This window comes from Falco punctatus (assembly GCF_963210335.1).
Source record: "Falco punctatus genome assembly, chromosome: 5".
Taxonomy (NCBI): domain Eukaryota; kingdom Metazoa; phylum Chordata; class Aves; order Falconiformes; family Falconidae; genus Falco; species Falco punctatus.
This window is the reverse complement of record NC_137584.1, coordinates 72713616-72729708: the sequence shown is the minus strand read 5'-3', so window position 1 is coordinate 72729708 and position 16093 is coordinate 72713616. Positions and strand designations below refer to the sequence as shown.

General features: G+C 47.0%; 2 protein-coding genes across 6 annotated transcripts in view; both read right to left on the bottom strand.

Moving 5' to 3' along the window:
* ELP3 (elongator acetyltransferase complex subunit 3) overlaps positions 1 to 9010 on the bottom strand; it is a 93450-nt gene extending 84440 nt beyond the window's left edge. For all 3 annotated transcript variants that reach the window (XR_013928206.1, XM_080388051.1, XM_080388052.1), the window contains exons 1-6: positions 8887 to 9010; positions 7286 to 7385; positions 6263 to 6401; positions 4948 to 5018; positions 2540 to 2603; positions 610 to 678 (exon numbers count right to left, since the gene is read on the bottom strand). Coding sequence is in view for 2 of the 3 variants with exons in the window: in XM_080388051.1 (XP_080244177.1) it covers positions 610 to 678; positions 2540 to 2603; positions 4948 to 5018; positions 6263 to 6401; positions 7286 to 7385; positions 8887 to 8905 (462 nt within the window). In the remaining variant the exon portion in view is untranslated. The remainder of the gene's footprint in view (positions 1 to 609; positions 679 to 2539; positions 2604 to 4947; positions 5019 to 6262; positions 6402 to 7285; positions 7386 to 8886) is intronic.
* Positions 9011 to 9045: 35 nt separating this feature from the next.
* Positions 9046 to 16093, bottom strand: part of FBXO16 (F-box protein 16) — a 42293-nt gene continuing 35245 nt past the window's right edge. For 2 of the 3 annotated variants that reach the window (XM_080388057.1, XM_080388058.1), the window contains exon 9: positions 9046 to 14347. In XM_080388057.1, coding sequence (XP_080244183.1) covers positions 14280 to 14347 — 68 coding nt within the window. In that variant the 3' untranslated portion in view covers positions 9046 to 14279. The remainder of the gene's footprint in view (positions 14348 to 16093) is intronic. The other variant, XM_080388059.1, reaches the window with a different exon arrangement.

The window sequence follows — 16093 nt, the reverse complement described above, 5'->3', positions numbered from 1 at the left end:
TGCATCGCTCAGGTCCCCTCTCAGCCTTCTCCTGCCCAGGCTGAACAGCCCCAGCTCCCACAGCCTTTCCTCACCAGGGAGATGCTCCAGCCCCTCATCAGCTTGGTCACCTCTGCTGGCCCCTCCCCAGCAGCTCCCAGTCTCTCTGGAACTGGGGAGCCCAGCACTGGACACAGCACTGCAGATGCGGCCCCACCAGGGCAGAGCAGAGGGGGAGGACATCCTCCCTCGACCTGCTGGCCACGCTCCTCCTCATGCACCCCAGGATCCCACCGGCCCCTTGGCCACGAGGGCACACGCTGCCGGCACACGGGCAACCTGCTGCCCCCCAGCACTGCCAGGCCCTTCCCCGCAGAGCTGCCCTCCAGCAGCTCAGCCCCAGCCTGTGCTGGTGCGGGGGCTGTTCCTCCCTTGGTGCAGGACCCTGCACTTGCCTTGGCTGGACTGCGTTAGGTTCCTCAGCCCAGCTCCCGACCCTGCCCAGGTCTCGCTGCACGGCAGCACAGCCTTCTGGGGTACCAGCCACTCCCCCTAGCTTTGTATCATCATCATCATCTCATTATTTTCATCACAATCACAATGCATTCCCCTTTTACTGTAAAAATTTACCTGTTCCACTCTGTGTCTTGTCTGGAGATAGGGGTCATATCTAGCCCGAATAGCCCTCATGGATGTTGGCTAAAAAGCACAAAGAGATTAATTTTGTAAACTCTTTTTAAAAAGCACAGTGAAAAAGAACAGAAGACAACTTTTAGCACTGAAACATGTTCTGAAGTCTTCAAATCCTAAGTGACCCTAAAGTCTTCAAACTCACAAGCAAAAAGTCCATCCATCTGTAAATATGAATTTGGCTCCTTACATTTTTAAAAATTATAACAAAACCCCATTTTTGCCAGAGATGGTAACATGACATAAAAAGAATGACAATTTTCCCAATTTTCAGTGCAATGCAAAATGATAGATAAAGAATCTTTATAGCGAGTCACAAAAAATATTGCAAAAATCACAATGTTTTTCAAAATACTTTTTCTGTCCCATACGTTTTAGTTTCTCTTCACTGTTATCCAACCAGCGTACTCTAGAGCTCAGTCTAAACTTCAATGATTCTTTAAGCTAAACATATTCTGTCAATTGAAATCCCTAACAAGTTTTTATGTTACCAGCTTATGTAAGCCTATTAATAACACTCTACAATGAGGTTTTCAAGTATTTTGTGTATCCTGGATTCGTTTGGTATTTCATATCTATTATATTAAAAGCTCTAAAGGATGAGGACTCTTAATCATGCAGAACTCCCACATGCTGTTAGTACTACACAAATGAATCCATCCTATCCAAACCAACATGAATTACAAAGCAGTTACATATACACAGGATTTTCCTACTTTGCACTAACAGGATAAGCTCCAAGTCATTGAGAAGTAGGTAACAACAGACAAAATCCATTGTAAAAGGATGCTGCATCACTGGTTAGCAACTTACTCCAGTTTGTATTTTACCTCATTTTGTGACTTTATATGGGTACTACAGCTACGAGTTGTTTTCTTAAAGCCAGTCACAATAATTTAGTCACATGCTGTTAAGCTTTCTCCAGACAATAGGAGAGCACTATTTTGGAAATAGATACATTCAGTGAGGTATCACTGCAGACAGAGACATAAAAAGGCATGAAGATAATTTCAGAGCCACTAACAGCTAAATAATGGGCTTTCTTCCAGAGCCTGACCTGTGTTAATCCGCAGGGTCCTGTAGGTTGGAGAGGACAAAGCAGGTCCAGTTAGGACAGGATGCTTAGGGCTGTGTCCAGTCAGTGTTTGACTATCATTAGAGATCTGAAAACCTCTCTAGATACCTACTGAAGTGCTTGACAACTTTCATGCTCAAACGTTCTTTTCCTTTTATTACAACACAGTTTTCCACATTCTAACTCATGTTTGTTGCCTTTCATCTTTTCACTGGGAAGTTCTGAGAAGGAGCGAGGCTCTGCCTTCTCTGTACCTTTCCCTTAAACCCATGTTGAGCCACCAGTAAAACTATGCTTCTGCTGGACTCTTTAGTTAGGGAAATTTTGACACAGATCGGTAACTCCTGTAGGAATCACAGCTAGCATTCATTTCAAGAAACTGCAGGCAGCAGCGTCCCATGGGAGACAGCAGTATCACCTTCAACTGCTCTTACTCCCTCACTGGTTTCCACAGCTGGACATTCAGATTAACAGCTGCTCCCACACCAGCAGGTCATGGGGTACTGCCACGACGCTGCACTTGCCCTGCTCAGCATCACAGGCTGCTCACTCCTGCTCTACAGTGTATCACATGCGTAACAGTATCAACAGCAGCAAGGTGAAGAGAAAGAAACTGCTGTGACAACTGAGAAGAATTTCCAGTCATATAATCAAGCTGCTTTAGATCTCGAAGTTTATGAAGTCTGCTTTTGCTCTTTATTCTCGCAATGTGAGTGAATTTGTAGAAATAAAGAGCAGCCTAACCCAAGTTTATAGAGAACGTAAGCAATGCATTATGGCAGACCAAAGTAATACCTCATATCCAGTGTAAGACTGTGTTGAATATTCAAAATCAGAATCAGGTCCACCTGGGCAGTATCTGCAAATATAAAAAGACAGAAGACAGCAAACTCATACAATTGCAACAGCTTAATTTGCCTGAGGCACGAGTACACAGGAGGGTGCAGGCTGAGCAGACACTACTCTAACTACCCCACTACTCATCAGAAACACAGGGGAATAAAAATCCATGACAGTCTGACCGCAGCAACGTGCCAGCTGCTCTCCTGGCATTTGTGAGTTCTCATACAGGTAAAACCAAATCCACCCGAGGAAGGCCTCATTAGCTCAAGCGCTACGGTACCTTAATGCTGCAATACAGCCTCTAGAGTAAAGCTAGCTCACTACTCAGGACAGAGCACGGGATGGATGGATGGATTCCTGTGTTTCTGCATCACCCGATGTAAATATAGGTACAGCCCCAAACACACAGGCTGGAGAGAGTGACACTGTGATAGGCAGTAACATTGACAGGTACTTAGCCTATGCACGGTTACAAATGCTAAATATACAGTGCAAAACAGTCGTTTCATTTAATTTTAATGAGACTGAGATGTCAAAAACCCAGTTCAGACCTGCCAAATGACTACATCCACATGAAACAACCTGGTAAGGCCTCCTAGTTGTAAAACGTACTGTGAACGTATTTCTGGAATGCGCCATTATTTCAGGGAGCTGCCATACAGTTCTGGAGTAATAGTTACCCACAGATTATTAGGTTTTAAAAAGTAATTTTACAGTCATAAACAACTCAAATATTTTCCACTATTCTATCAAGAACATAGTCTCATTTAATGTAAAACATGATTTTGTTTGGCATGGAAAGACATAAAATAGAAATATCCTCCGGTTACACAGTCTACATTTCTTTCCCAGAAATTTAAAGAATTTAAATATCTTGATGGTGAGAAAGCTCATTTACATTTGTTTTCTGAACTTAGAAACGCTATTTAATGAACACAGCATTCTAAGACTACTTCAAAAGAATACAGCCCGTCTACCCTTGATACCTGTACAGCAGTTTGGTGTTAAACTACAGTTTCTACACCTAGAGGCTTGTTTGAAACTCTTATTCTTTGATGCAGCAAGACAGACTTGTGGCTACCACAGCATGACTGCGAGCCAAGAGAGGAACGATACATGGCAGACAGTAATTAAAAGGTATATAAATGTATTTTTTTAAGGGTCCTTAGCTTTCTTTTGAGGGCTGTAGGATTAACAACCATTCTACATCCATTCTGTGCTCAAAGATGACCTGAGAAAGGCGGGTTGACAACCCCTTCTAGTTTAGCTGCAGGCACTGAGCACCTCCAACGGAAAAGGTAATAGAGCAGTCAGCACATTTTACTTATGGTGCAGACCTCAAACGCACAGGCACCAAGATACTGCCATCTCTATCAAACCAGACACATGCGGTTCACAGTATAATTGATTGGTTTCCTCATTGCCCGCCCTGCAAACTCAACCCAAGTCATCTGTCACGATTATAAAATTAATTACCAAATTACCATGGCCAAATTAATTTGCTAGCAAAAGTTGTGCAATCCAATTGAAGACGATTCATATATGTAATTACCTGGAACATCTCAAACAGAATAGCTGCTCATGCAAAAACAAGAACGGAGCCAGCTCACTCTGTGTTAGGCAGCTGGTAGTGAAAAACACTTATGTTTTGGGAGTGAAAAAGCGGGAAAGAAGAACATTGAAATAGATGAACAGATACGGTTAGGAAAAAACCCAAACAGATGAGATTTCAGGTGCACACACTCCTAAGTCAAACAGAGGTAACATGTACCTCAAGGTAAACCCAGCTTGGGTATCTCAATTCAAATAAAACTCAGAAACTATTCCCTTATCACCACAAGCTCTTGGCAGCTGGAGGCCTTTCCTTCCATCTGGCTCTCATTTCATTCCAGAGTCAAACTGTCACACCAAGCAAGTTTTGGCAGACAACACCTGCATCTCCTCAGGTAGGTCTCAGTTCAGCAGTTTGCAAACTTTTCAGACCAAGTGAGCCTTGTTTCTTCACTGTAACAGTTGTCTCCAATCTGCTCATGTACCCAGCCTTGCACATGACACACCTAGGCACCCAACACAGTAATGCACCTTACATTTGATCATGAATATAGTCTCCCAGTTACTATATTCACAAAACTATCTACTCAGGTAAGCAGGGTTTGGCCCATGAAAGAAAAAGGTTCCCTCCTTGAAGAAAAACTGAAAACAAACAGATTTTTTACTGTAACGTGCAGGTATCAGCAATCTGTGACTTTGCGCTTGTGTGGAAAGGAAGCCTGTCCCCAATACAATACTACTGCAATACTAGATTTATACAGAAATACAGGAAAACAGTTCTCTTAGGTCAGCTAAGCTGTCATACTTACACACATATGTTGCCTGTAAAGTTAATGTGTGGGCACCTGTGTGGTTTGCACATCACAGCCACAACAGCGATCTGCAAGAAGTAAAGTTACAGAAGAGAGAAGTTATTGAAATTGCTTCTGAAGTTACTAAAACAAAGTGCATCCTGAAAGGCTATATACACATACATGTGAGATTCTATTTAAAGATGTTTTCTGCTCAGTCTTTCACCTAGAATATCTGTGCATTAGCTCTTGAAGAAGATAAATATATCAAGAAATAGGAATCCCATTATTTAATATTTTCACAATTCAGAATAAACTGGCAGTCTGTTACAAAGAACTGGAAGATGAAACAGGGGAGAGATGAAGAGAAGCAAAGAGATATAAACCAAAGATAATAAAAATAGCTTCCTCCCTCCACCTAAGCCAAGTGTTTTTTACTCAGCTGACCTCACAACTGCTTCCCATACACTTAATGCAAGTGTAACACAAGATGCCCTCCTCCTTTGTGGAAGGGCCCAGTGGGAAGAAGAGACAGACACATTAAGATTTTCTAGTGTCCACTAAAAGTTGGACTTTACAATCTCGGAGGTCTTTTCCAACCTAAATGATTCTATAATTCTAATTTGGGGCACCCAACTCAGAACACCTAATTTCCAGTTTTCAGTAATCCTGGTTGGAGTAAGAGTTTAATGAACTATTCTATAGCCAGAACGAAGAAATTAAAGAAATTAAGCTGCTTTTTTTTTTTTTTTTGGTGGTGTGGGTGGATGTTTGTGCTTTTGTTTGGGGGGGGGGGGGGTTGCCACAGGTTTTGGGTGTTTTGTTTCATTTTTTAAGTTATAAGAATAACTTCCTGGATTTTTGTTTCTGGTTTTTTTTTGTTCATTTGTTTTTCGGTGTTTTTGTTAACCTGGCTTTAGGCATGCTATACATAGAGTAGGGAAGCTTAAAACCACACAACTGAATGTCAGCTGTACCTCTATTACCCCTTTCAGTCTGAACTACCTTTCAAAGAAACAGGTTAAATACTAACATTTTACCTTTGTTCACTAAGAGGACCTGCAGATTAAGCTGTACTGTTTCTACAGCAACTAAAAAGCAAGACATGCTGCTCACAAACAAAATCTCCACACCTCCTCTTTCTCTTCTCCCACGTTTTGAAAGCAATAGCCCTGTGGGCACATCACCACGGAAAAGACAACCTGGAAGCTGGCAATGCAACCAGGGCACCTATATTAAACCTCTGGACATTCAATATCCTGCTCTTTGAAAACTATTAAATACAACTTATTGATGAGAGCAGAAGAGAATGGTGACGGATGCACGTGCTTACCCCGCTAGCAGTCCTTATAGGCTTGGCCTTCAGCTTTGGTACCAGCACCCTGCGGTACTGCGGTGGAACAGCAGCGATGATGTCAACCAAACGTGGCTGCGCCGAAAGTCCGTACTTCGCCGACGTCTTGGTTTTCAGCCTGAAAGCAGAAATACCTCAAATTAACAACTCCATTCTGACCTGCATACCCATAACCCACAGCAGTCCTACTGTACTGCTGTTCAGTTACAGGGACATCTAGGTAGGTTCTCCCAATCTGCCTTTCCAGGCAACTTATTTAAAAAGCATACAGTAATTCCTTGCAACACCTGCATTAAGATACCAAAAAATAAATTCCAAATAAAGTTGATAGGCAACAACTGCCAATGTTTTTAGTTTCTGTATATTTTACTCCTAAACATGATTTTATCAAAACATTGTCAAAGCTACCAATAGACTCTGGCTTACCCATTTTCAGTGATTTAATTCTTTTCATGTCTTCCATGTGATCAGCCCCTACACACGTAGCCTCTGAGTTCATTTCTAAGACATTCATGTCAGTTATTTCCAGCATCAGCCAAAAGTTTGCAATTGCATCGTGTAAATGCAATGGAAACAGTGGGACAAATTCAGGTTTTATTATTCTGCATATGTAAGGAAGAACTTTCTGTAAACAACTTCATTTATAACGCATTGCTAAGAAAATCAGATTTAAACTTTAACCCTATGTTCATCTCTCCTTCCCCTGATGGAACAGAGTACTGAAGGATGAACACAGGTGGAAACATAAAAGGGCAGCGACAAATTTCTTAAGAGTTTTTCCCCAGTACAACCCTTTTGTACTCCGAGCATTGCCTATGAAGTAGCAAATCACCACAGAATTTACAGATCTTGGTGTCTTTATTATCAGGTAACGGTAAAAGAGAAATGACAGTACCCTGTGAAAATAAAACACGTTAAAATAAAGCCTGAATGTAACAGACTGTACAGGACGCGTTCATTACTGATGAACCAGCTCTTCAGTGTCACCCCAGAGTGACTTACTTGTTCAAGTTCACATCTTTTCCCTGCTCGTGAGCCTCAATTAACTGCTTTATGATGTCAGCTATCGTCATCATCATCAGCTCAGCATGGCTGAGGTCTCCTGAAACAGGAACAAAACAACAAACCATGTGTATAGCCAGTGCTTTCTAACTGCTTGTAACCAGAGGCATACCTGCTCTGCAATTCTTTTTTAATATTTCCCACAATTGTTGCCTAGAGGGAATTTTGCCCCTGCATATCACTCTTGACTTGCAGCACTCCCCGAACAAATAACAGTCAGCACCTTTTATCACTGACTTTCTTTTACTTCTAGGACAAACTCCACCTTCTCTCATCGGAGCAACCTGCACAACAGCTAAAAATAAAAAGCCATTGGAAGTTAAAGATGGTTAGTATAATAGTCTGATGCTACCAGTACAGGCAGCAAAGAACAGAAAACGTTCTGGGAAGGATAGTACGGCAAACCAAATGAAGATGCCAGCTCTGTGAGCTCCCCACCACCACAGAGAAGGTATGGTGTATCAGGCGGTGCAACCAGTGCCTTAAAGCTTCCTCACTGCACCTCACAGACCCACTCCCTGCTGCAGCAAGGGTTTGCACTGTATAGACTGCATACATTGCTTGTGTTTCTTCATTACCAGCTTCAGGAGAAGAAGGGCATTGCTATTAAGAGATCCATCCACACTTCCTGCCAACGCCATACATTTATTTCACCTCATGCAGCTCTGTCTACACCAGGAAATGTTGGAAAAGTAAAACATGCATATCAAACTTGTGAGAAAAGCCACGAGCAGGGACATAGCTGGGTGCAAAACCACTCCGACAAGGTTTTGTTCATGCCAGCTGTGCTGAAATCCGGCAGCGTTTACACCCACCCGGAAGAAGCACGACAGTCCCATCTGGTCCCTACTGGGAACTGCGTGACAGACCAGGCTGCTGCTAGCCCTGTGCTGCCCTGCATCACCTTTGCTGCCCCATATTCGCCCCCCAGCTTTCCCCCCCGCTCCGCCACGAGGGAAAAGCCGAGCAATACCCGGACTGCCCCGGCCCCATTCTGCACCCGGCAGCCAGGGCACCGGTCTGGAGCAAACAACCCTCCGAGCGCCCACAGGGGTGCAACGGGCTCCGCCTCGCAGCGCCAGCAACCGCTTCAGCAGCGGGGAAACAGAACGGGTAGCTCACGGAAGGGGTGCCCAGTCCCTCCAGCCCTCAGGCAAGGCCGGGGCTGGCCCTTCACCCGCCTCCGACAGTACACGGAGGCGGCAAAGCCTCGCCTCGCCTGCCCCCTCCCCGCACAGGCCCAGCGCTGGGAGGGGCGGCACAGCCCTGCCGCCTCCCAGCTCCCACCCGCGGGCCAGGGGAAAGTGTGAGAAGGCCTGTCCCACGGGCCCGCCGCCGCGCCCAAACCACGGTAAAGGGCTCGGCCTCTGCCCCCCCTCACACACACCGGGGGCAAAGCCCTGCCTCGCAGCGCCTCCCCCTCACTCCCGGGGCCGAGGGAGGCAGCAAACCCCTGCCCCGCCGCCCTCAGCTCCGGGAGAGAGGCAGAGGCCAGCCTGCCGCCAGCCGCTGGGCACCGCGACCCCCTCAGGCTCCACTACCTTTCCTCTTCTGCTTCATGCTGGCGGCACGGCTCCGCCGCTCCCCTCACGGGCCACACCAGAGACTCCTGCCGCGAAACGCTACCACCCCGCACCGTCGTAAAAAGTCGCACCTCCAGCCGCGCTGCCGGAAAGCGATGGGGGGGGGGGGGTAGAGGCGCGGCGGCGCACCGCTCATGCTCACACGGCGGCCGAGGCGGGGCAGTGGCGCCGCCCGGGGAGCGCCATTGTGCCCCGCGCCCCTCCAGCGCTGGGTGGCAGCAGAGCACCGCCGGCGGGGGCCGGGCCGCGCTGCCCTGCCGGGGGGCGCGGGGCGCTGCCGGGGGGCGCAGGGCGGGGGCTGCCACGGGTTCAGCGAGGGTCACCCCGGGCGGTGCCGGCCCCGCGCTGGGGTCACACCAGCCCCAGGCAGCTGCGGGCCGGGGCCGGGGGCTGGGAACTGCCCGGCGGGAAAGGGCCGGGGGGGCTGGGCGGCAGCGGCTGGGCATGAGCCGGCAGCGAGCCCAGGTGGCCGAGGCCAGCGGCACCCTGGCTGGTGTCAGCCATGGCGTGGCCAGCAGGGCCGGGGCAGGGACCGTCCCCCTGCGCTGGGCACCGGTGCGGCCGCCCCTCGAGCCCTGGGGTCCGTTCTGGCCCCTCACTCCCAGACAGAGCTTGGGGGGCCGGAGCGTGTCCAGAGCCGGGCAGGGGGCTGGGGCAGGGGCTGGGGCACCAGTCTGATGGGGGGGCTGGGGGGTCAGCCTCGAGAGGAGGGGGCTTGGGTATTTTTTAAGATTTGGTTTTATTTCTCATTATCCCGCTCTGATTTGATGGTAATACATGAAGTTCATTTCCCCCAGTGGAGTCTGTGTTGGCAGTGTCCAGGCGGTCTCTCCCGGCCCTGATCCCGACCCACCAGCTTGTAATTCTGTTCTCTCTCCCCGAGCAGCTGGGTGGGCACCTGGGGTCCCACCAACCTGCCACCGAGCAGAGGGGAGAGGCCGCCTGGCTGCAGAGGCAGAGAGAATGGGCAGCAAGGAAAAACGGGCCACCAAAAAGAAAAAAAATATGACGGAAAAAAATGAGGAGAGACGTCAGCAATCGTCAGGCATCCCGCTCTTGTGATTTGTGGGCTGGTAAAAACCTTTCCTTGAAAACAAGCTGCTCTGGGGGCTGACCAGGCTTTGGGCATCACACTCCCAACTGATGCGCGCTTGGGGACCGAAGGGTCAGCAGGGTTTGCAGGGAGGGGAGGGGGCACCCGGAGGTTGCTGCAGGAGGTTTGTAAACCCGGAGGTTTGTAAAGCCCCTGGAGCCTGCTATGGTGCCTGAGGTCAGTCCCCACAGCCTGGCAGGCAGCTTGTCCGAGGGTCTGTCCGTGTGCATGTGTGGTGAGACCATCCCACCCTCCCCACCTTGTTGATGGGTTTGGCAGCATCCCGCCTATGCAAAGCAAGATCCCAGGATGGTGCAGATTGAAAATACAGTTTATACCATCTGCTCCCATTGCTGCCGCTCTCCTGCCTTCCAGGCTTTTTGGACAGCTGACTGGTTTCCTTCCTACAGGACGCACTGGGAGTGCACTGCAATGTCTGGACCTGTCTCTACCTGTGATTTTACCTCCGCAGGGGTCTTCCAAGCATCCTGTGCCAACCAACAATTTATCCATGGTGCCGAGAGTAGCTGGACAAAGTGTCTATCCAGACATGCCTCTTCCGCCATCACCTTTCTCAAACCTATTGCAGCAGCGGCTGTGCAGCAAGGGACACATCAGATGTGGCCACACAGTCAGGGCTTGACTGCGCGTCCTGCTTTGGGCTGGTTGAGGCATGAAAGCGATTCCTTCCCCTGAATTATCTGGTGCTACACGTACTACACAGCATCCGTGTGGAGGATGTCTTCATATGTTGTTGGGGATGTCTCAGAGCACAGGACAGGGAGGATGCCTGTGCTGCACGCACGATAAGGTGATCAAAGAGCATGCCAGCAAGGACAAGGCAATTGATTCCAAACTGATTCCCATACCCTCCTCCCTCTGCTTAATCCACAACCCTACACTGCCTCCTCATCTCCTCAGCCCTTCGTTCCGTGAGCTGAGCTCTGCTCTCCATTCATTATCAGCTTCATCCACCTATTACAGCAACTTTTTATCTTGCATTTAGCTACTATCATTAGCTGCTTTCCCTTTGCCGCAAGGTCTCCATGCTCTTCCATAACCATCCTTTAACCTATTATAACCCCAGTGCTGCTGCAGAGACATCGCTCTCTGAAAGCTCTTACTTCCCCGGCAACTGCTCACATTCACTCATCTTCCATCTTGCCACACAAGTTGGATGTTTCCAAAAATCCTATTTTAATCCAACTGTGCTCCCATCTGCAACTCCCATCAGCTTCAGTTGCACATGTATCTTTCCCCAAGTTTCTGTTTCTTTAGCTCAGAAAAGCAATAATGAGGAAAACTTATTTTTGGCTACAAAGCAGAACTACAGTACCAAACTGTGCTGTTGCTCCCGGCAAGGAACACCAGGTAAATGCAGGTGGAGTTTTGGGCAGAAACTGATAGTAAAGCTTGGGTAAGAGGGCGGCTGGCATGTTTGGGTTTGTTCCCCACATCTGAGCAGGGCTGTAGCCTGGGGCTCACATTCTGATCTTGCTTGTACTAGTGGAATTCAGATGCAGCAATGCTGATTCATTTGCCTCTGGGGTTTAAAAGGTACTTTCAGTTCTTTAATCAAAGGCTGTGGCTAAGGAAAGTTGTGCAGGATCTGGAAATGCCAAGCAGTGCAGGGAAATGCACATCTGCAAGGAAGGGTGCAGGCATTAACAACCTTCTTCAGTACTTGTTTAGCAATTTCTTATCAGCGTATCTGGAAGCACACTATAAAGGCAGATAAATAAACATCTGCCTCTGCAGATCAGCAGCCCAGGGCAGAGGCGGCAATGGAGACCATCTCTCTGTACCTTTTGTCTCGCTTTCAGATTTTGACCCATTTCGTGACATCAGGAATGATTGTAAACTGTGTTTTAAGCCCATACATTTTTATTCTAACATAATGGGTAGGAGTTACATCAAGGCATTATGTAGGTCTGCTGTTATTTCAAGGATAGACTACTTGGCTTGGTACATTCCTGGACATTACTGTTAGTTATTTTACAGCATCATAAATACAAAAACTTTATAAATCAGAGAAGGCCTAAGCCTGAAAGAGTATAGTGAACACTTAAGATACGTGAACTGCTGCAGTGAAGGTGCAGTGCCTGCAGTAATGCCCGAGCACTCAGCTCCAAGACCAGCCAGATGCTGGGATCTTTACATTTTCAGTAAGTATGCTCGTTGATGAGAGGTTTGCATCATTTCCTTGCGTAGCCATTTGCTGTAACACGGACCTAGCACTGAACTGCTGCCACAAGCCTAACAGAGACCAAAAAAAAGCTGGAGCAACAGTTTGGGCATAAGAAAGCCAGGGAAACACCCATGAAGCAATCAGTTTAACTTGGCTTCCTGGAGGAAAAAGCTTGTGAGAAGAGAATTGCAATACCAGGGAATGATCCCGATGTATGTTTTCAATGGGATTTACCCCACCTCACTTCAAATGCTCAAAAATTAGCTTTCTTAATCAAAATTAGTCAGTCTGGTCTCTTGCATAATCAACAGATTGTAAGATATATGAGATAATTGCCATCTGCAAGTTCCTATTTCAGCTGATCACTTGAGAGGTGACCAGCTTAGACTTCACTAGCTCCTTAGGCCATCGTTTTAGCTGAGATGAACTCCCTCTTCCAAGCATCCAGGGCAACTAGAAAAAGAAAAGAACAAAGTCTGGGAGAGGGAGATGCACTGAGTCACCTCATCATTGATTTGGAGCTGGAATTCACATGGCACTCAACCAAGTACCCCAATGGGCAGAGTCTCCTGCTAGAAGCTCTCTCTTCAGATAAGACCCATGGTGCATCATGCCTAGTGCCTGGTCTTGACAATGGTCAATGTTCCTCACGCCAAAAGACTTGAAACCCTCAGGTGACCCAGTTCAGAATAATCTGCTCACAGAGCAGAAGTCTCCTCCTAATCTTTGTTGATCAGGAGTTGGCATTTTCTCTGAAACATGATTTCTAGTCTATCAATGTTGAGAATCCAGGGCTGTACTTTGACTCTTCCTAACACATGGAAAGGTTCTGTTTTACCCTACCTTTCTCACTCCTGGATATGATAAGGCAACGAGTTACAGTTGCTGTGCATTCAGTCCCCTTATCCTTAAAAACTGCTATTTGTTACATTTACTGGATGTTGCCTTAATTGCAGAAAAGACAAATAAGAGCACGTGATTTACATTCTCTTAAGCAATTAGACTAGCACCAGCTCCCCACACAGAGCCATATGCAATGTTGTAATCCAGAGTGTGGGGTTTGATTTCCTTCTCGCTAACATGATTGAAAAGATTGAGTTGCCTTGTTTAACAAGAAATTCAGTCTCCAATAAAGCTCTAACTAGGTTTTTCTTGAAGTGTTTTCACTGAGCCTCCTTTCTCCTGCATATTAAAGGCTTTTCGCTGGAGTGCTGTGATGCTTTCTTCACAGTCCAGCTGATTTGGCATCAGGCTGTAGGTTACAGTTGAGGGATCATGTTAACATTGGTGGTAAACCACTCACTTTGTAGGGAGGGTACAGTTTCCATCACTCAGGTAGCTGCTAGTCCTCCCTTGTCTTACACAATCCCCTCAGTGCTCACAGAGACAGACAACTTGGGTAATTCACTGGCAAAGCATCACAGAGCAGCTCAGGCTGTAGGATACAGCCCAAAATGTCTAAGTGACACAGAAGCAACCTCAGATAAGACCCAGCAGCTCTAGCAAGGATCTACGCAAGTGTCTCCATGGTCAAAAGCTTAGGTGAACTCTGCAGAGTCAACATATGCAGAAAAGAATAAGAATATAGCACTGGCTTGAGAGCAGGAGCGCCAGGAATCCAGGCTGAGAAGCACAACAGGAAAACAAGACTTAGACTGTACTCCAGTACTACTTGGAAATGGGAGATCCCACCTGGAGATCCCAAAAGCCGGCAGGAATCATTGCACCAAGTAAGTACGGTACTTCCAAAACAAAGTATAAAGCCATTGCTCCAGCACCTTTCTATCTAAACCGGCTGCAAGGCAATGAAGATTTCTTTTGGACAGCCTAGGAGAGAACAGACACAGTACCTCCATGCCCATTTCTTTGCATTGCGTGGGACGGTCAATGAAGAAAGTCTTTTCTAGCAACAGTCAAAAAAAAAATGAAGCTGGGTCCTTATGGAGGACTCAAAAGCAGCTGTTCTTCACTGAACACAGCCTGTGAATCCGGTGATGTTACTGTTGTTTCCCCAGTGCCAGGCAGATAAGTTTCTGTTCTGCTGGGAGGAAAGATGGTCTGTATCCTTCTTTACTCTGTGTCAGATCCTTGGTTAGATGGAGGAATGTGCCAGGGCTGAGCCTCAAACAGTGGAGATGCTAGATGAAAGAGAAATAATGTAAGAATCAGGCAGATTAATTTAGTCAGAGAATTCAGATCCTAAACATATTTAGGTACTCAGTCAATTCTTGGGATTTTGGTGGCATTTAATACCTTAAATACGTTTAAAAATCTGGATTGAATGGAAAGAGTTTCCATTCATCGATTCATTATAGAGAAAATAATAATCGATCAAAATATTTTTACTTTTCCTGCCCACCTTTCTGACAGTCTGCAAACATGCCGTGGTAAAGCCCAGCCGGAGCACTATCTGAAGTTGGTAACTTTACCTTGGGAAAAGCCTGGCAGAGATCACAAAGCTCCAGGAGAGGTCACTGAAGGAATTAAGATAGGATTTGTCTCTGATACAAAAAAACACCAACCCCGTAATAGTTTTGCCTTGCAAATTGCCCCTAATCCAAATGCAATCCCTCAGGGATAATTTACCTTGGTAGTTTTTATACCACAGCAACGGTGTTTGTAGGTAGCTTGCTTCCCCACGAACCCCAACCCTTTCCTCATGCACAGTTTTAAAATTTCTTATCATGCAGAAGACAGGACACTGCATGTCCCTATGCCATGACCCTCCACCTGTACAGCACTGTTGATAATCAATAATAAATAAGGTGGCCAGTTCCCTGCAGGAGCTCCCCGACTCCATCCCCCTCTTTGCCAGCACTAAACTGCACCTCAACAGCCGTTGCAGAGATTAAGAGACCTAACCCCCTTCTTCCCATTCCCCGGGTGGCAGCGGTGGGAGCTGAGCACGGCATTCCTGGGAGGCCAGGACACTGTTGCCAGACCAGCAGAATTCCCTCGATTCCAATCCTATGGATTGACTGGAACACCCAAAACACAGCCAAGGCGCAGAGCCTACGCTTAACTCTTCATGGCTTGGCCCAGTCCAGCGTACAACCTTCCCAAGGCTCTGTCCAGGAAATGTGACTTCAGGATCAGGATAGAAACCTTGTATTGCTCTAAAAATACGAGGGACTGTAACCCTCTCGCCTGACCGTGATGCTTTCCTTTCCTGGCTTTTATGGCCAGGATGCATTTACATACTGCTTCCTACATGCAGAAGTCTTCATGTGTTTTCCTTGGGCCTCATCTTACCCATTCCAGTGCTTTCCCCTACGTATCATCCTTCACCTGGTTTTAGATCCTTTCTTTCACCTCCCACAAAAGGATTTGTGATCATATGTGCACTGTGGGTCCTCATGGGGGTTAGCCTAGGGACCTGCTACAAACGCCAGATGCTAGGGAGATCCAAACGGATGCTGGAGGTCTCTACGTGCTCCATTATGTCCCTTCTAGATGGGGTCACCAATGATTACTGGATAGTCACTGCCCTGTAGGAGCTCCCCTCACTCTACCCCTGTGATCTCTTTGAAAATCCTAACAGTATCACATCAGAAGCCTTTTTCTCCTTTGATCGCTCCATGTTCTTTAGCCATTACCCTTCTTGCACTATAAAAAATCATCAGGGGTCACAGATTGCAACAACCCACTTGTGAACTAATAGGACTTTTACCAAAACCTGCACAAATGTTGTGTGCTTCTGAAAGATACCTTCCCAGCAGGCTGCAGACACTGAGGACCTTCAGGAGGTACTGGGCGTATCAAGAGATGAGGTCATCATGATTAGCTGCCCAAGCCAAAGCTGGACTGAAATGGCATGAAATTGGTTTTGACGGTGTCAGTCTGCCTCCTTATTTTTGGAAGACATTCACAGATCAGCTGTTTTC